The 3,350-nt window shown below is 37.6% G+C and overlaps 1 protein-coding gene across 1 annotated transcript; it reads left to right on the forward strand.

The window, feature by feature from the left end:
- Positions 1–586: 586 nt before the first annotated feature.
- LOC137267629 (uncharacterized) lies at positions 587–1,549 on the forward strand. Its single transcript, XM_067802113.1, has one exon. The coding sequence runs from the start codon at positions 587–589 to the stop codon at positions 1,547–1,549; it is 963 nt and encodes a 320-aa protein (XP_067658214.1).
- The last annotated feature ends 1,801 nt before the right edge of the window (positions 1,550–3,350 follow it).

The raw sequence follows: 3,350 nt of genomic DNA on the forward strand, positions 1-3,350 counted from the left end.
ATAGACGAGCGGCAGTTGAAGCGAAAGTAACAATAGCAGCTATTGTAACAACACTAGTAGAAGAAACAACAACAGCAATTGTAACAACACTAGTAGAAGCAAGATCAGCACCATTTGGAACAACACCAATAGAAGGAACAATACCATCAATTGGAACAACACTAGGAAAAGAATCAATAACCGCAATTGGAACAACACTAGTGGAAGCAACAGCAGCACCATTTAGAACAACACCAATAGAAGAAACAATACCATCAATTGGAACAACACTAGGAAAAGAATCAATAACCGCAATTGGAACAACACTAGTGGAAGCAACAGCAGCACCATTTAGAACAACACCAATAGAAGAAACAATACCATCAATTGGAACAACACTAGGAAAAGAATCAATAACAGCAATTGGAACAACACAGCATTTGGAACAGAATTAGTAGGAGCAACAGTACCACCAACTGGAACAACACTAGTGGAAGCAACAATAGCAGCAACTGGAACAACACTAGTGGAAGCAACAATAACAGCAATTAGAACAACACTAGTAGAAGCAAAAGTGGCACCGATTGGAACACCAATAGAAGAAACAATGCCAGCAATTGGAACAACACTAGTAGAAGCAACAATAACAGCAATTAGAACAACACTAGTAGAAGCAACAGTGGCACCGATTGGAACAACGCCAATACAGGAAACAATGTCAGCAATTGGAACACTAGTAGAAGAATCAATAACAGCAATAGGAACAACACTAGTAGAAGCAACAATTGCAGCAACTGGAACAGAATTAGTAGAAGCAACAGTGGCACCAATTGGAACAACACTAGTAGAAGCAACAGTTTCACCAATTGGAACAAACTCAATGGAACAAACAATAACCGCAATTGGAACAACACTAGTAGAAGCAACAATAGCAGCAACTGGAACAGAACTAGTAGAAGCAACAGTACCGCCAGTTGGAACAACACCAGTAGAAGCAACAATAGCAGCAATTAGAACAACACTGGTAGAAGCAACAATTGAAGCTCCTGGAACAACACTCGTAGAAGAAACAATAGTCGCAATTGTAACAACACTAGTCGAATCAACAATAACAACAATTAGAACAACACTAGTAGAAGCAACAATAGCAGCAACTGGAACAACACTAGTAGAAACAACAATATCAGCAATTAGAACAGCACTAGAAGAAGCAACTGGAACAACACCAGCAGAAGCAACAATTGAAGCTCCTGGAACAACACTCGTAGAAGAAACAATAGCAGCATTTGGAACAACACTAGTTGAAGCATCAATAGCAGCAACTGGAACAACACTAGTAGAAGTAATAATAACAGCAATTGGAACAACGCTAGTAGAAGCAACGACAGCCACAATTGTAACGACACTAGTAGAAGCAACGATAGCAGCATTTGGAACAACACTAGTAGAAGCATCAATAGCAGCAATTGAAACAACACTAGTAGAAGCAACAATAATAACAGCAATTGGAACAAAATTAGTAGAAGCAACGATAGCAGCAACTGGAACAACACTGGTAGAAGCATCATAGCAGCAATTGGAACAACACTAGTAGAAGTAATAATAACAGCAATTTGAACAATGCTAGTAGAAGCAACAATTGCAGCATTTGGAACAACACTGGTAGAAGCAACAGTGAAACTGGAACAAGCAACAGAAGACAGATAGATACATATATGTCACTCACTACAAGGTGACAATACTCCTTGTCCGCTGATACATGAACCCACAAATCATGTTCCATGTCATGCAATGACCAGTTAGTCTGTGATGTAGCAGCAAAGACAAATAGACGGGTAGGTAATCGGGTGGTCAAAATGATTGAAAGCCGTTAAGCAAGGCCAAAATTGAACTGCTCTCTGATATACCTTGTCAGTCAGTATGGGTTTACGACGCTTTTAGCAATATTCCAATAATATCACAGCAGGCAGTTACTAGAACACTTACTATTGAATGTTACATATAAGCACATACATCGATAACCGGTAACCAGCATGCCAGTTACAATATGGCCGAAAAAGAAGACATATTGAGTTAAGGGATGTTTTAAAACCACAACCAGATACCAAACCATGACATAAAAGAGTGTGTTCTTAAACAAACAGAATTGTCTTATCAAATTTGCCACAGTCGTAATTGTTGGTTATTATTCTTTGCAACATTCAGAAGTAAATGTGAAGCAATTAATAGCTGTAAAAAATAAAATTGATTAAGTTAGAGACAAATATGGAGTTATTACGTATGAAAATGATATCTGCTTTATTGCGAACACATGGTGTCACCACAGATTTTCAGTGAATCATTCATAAAAACTATTCACAGCGATCTTTTCCTTTACACGGAATTTGTTCCTGAGGATAGCCAAAGCTCCGTGTTCTTTCACAATGATGTTGTATATTTATATGTAATAATAATATTTCATTTGAAACCTCCGGCTGAGGCCGTCGGTTCCAAATGCATTCCCGTGCTTCAAATACTCAATAACACCCGGAAATTGGCCAACACATGATGTTTATCTCCTAACTGAATCACAGCAAACCTTTGAATTCTGCAAGACGGTGCACAATAGCTTTCTTGGCCAAAGACAGTGTACAGTCATGTTAAAATGGTTATTCCATGGTGATAAAATATGTTTACTCTTCACAAAAAAATTAGGGGATCTTATTTTGTTTTATTTACGATTAAAATATTTAGGAGATTTGTCGGAGTCAATGAATGTTGATATGATATTATTGTATGTTTTGTGAGTGCATCACCATTTGCATTTCTTTACAACCATAGATATTTGGAATGTAGTCGCTTTTGAAAGATGATTGGTGTATGGCATATAATTTGCACGATGCGATGTTCATTTTAAAACAAACGACTAGAAACAAACACTAACAAATGTGTGATGCAAGATGAGTGTCAAAGTTAATGTTCTAAGTGATTTCTCGACCTTCTTGAAAAAACGTCAAAATCAAGAATGGGACCCCATGCACGTGTATGGGGCTACTGCATTGTGCCCGTGCATATCATACGTAGTGTTTGGGGGTAGTAATAGAGGGAAATGGTGGTGCGTTCATAAGATGCCTGTCCTTGAAATGTTCGTTAACGTTTACATTTCCTATCCAAATTGAAAGTTCGTTATCCCCTACTTTTTTAAGAGTATATGATCATCATTGATGTGTCAATGGACCTTACGATCATGTTTTTTCGCCGTGATATGTCCAGAATTACTTGGACTAGTATGGCCAAATCAAGCATATACTAGTATAAACAATTACCTGCATATGTAAACAATTACACTACTTTTAAGTGTGAAGTTTTATGAAAATCAGGTCCTGTTTTCA

The sequence above is a fragment of the Haliotis asinina genome, chromosome 16 (genome assembly GCF_037392515.1).
Source record: "Haliotis asinina isolate JCU_RB_2024 chromosome 16, JCU_Hal_asi_v2, whole genome shotgun sequence".
Taxonomy (NCBI): Eukaryota; Metazoa; Mollusca; class Gastropoda; order Lepetellida; family Haliotidae; genus Haliotis; species Haliotis asinina.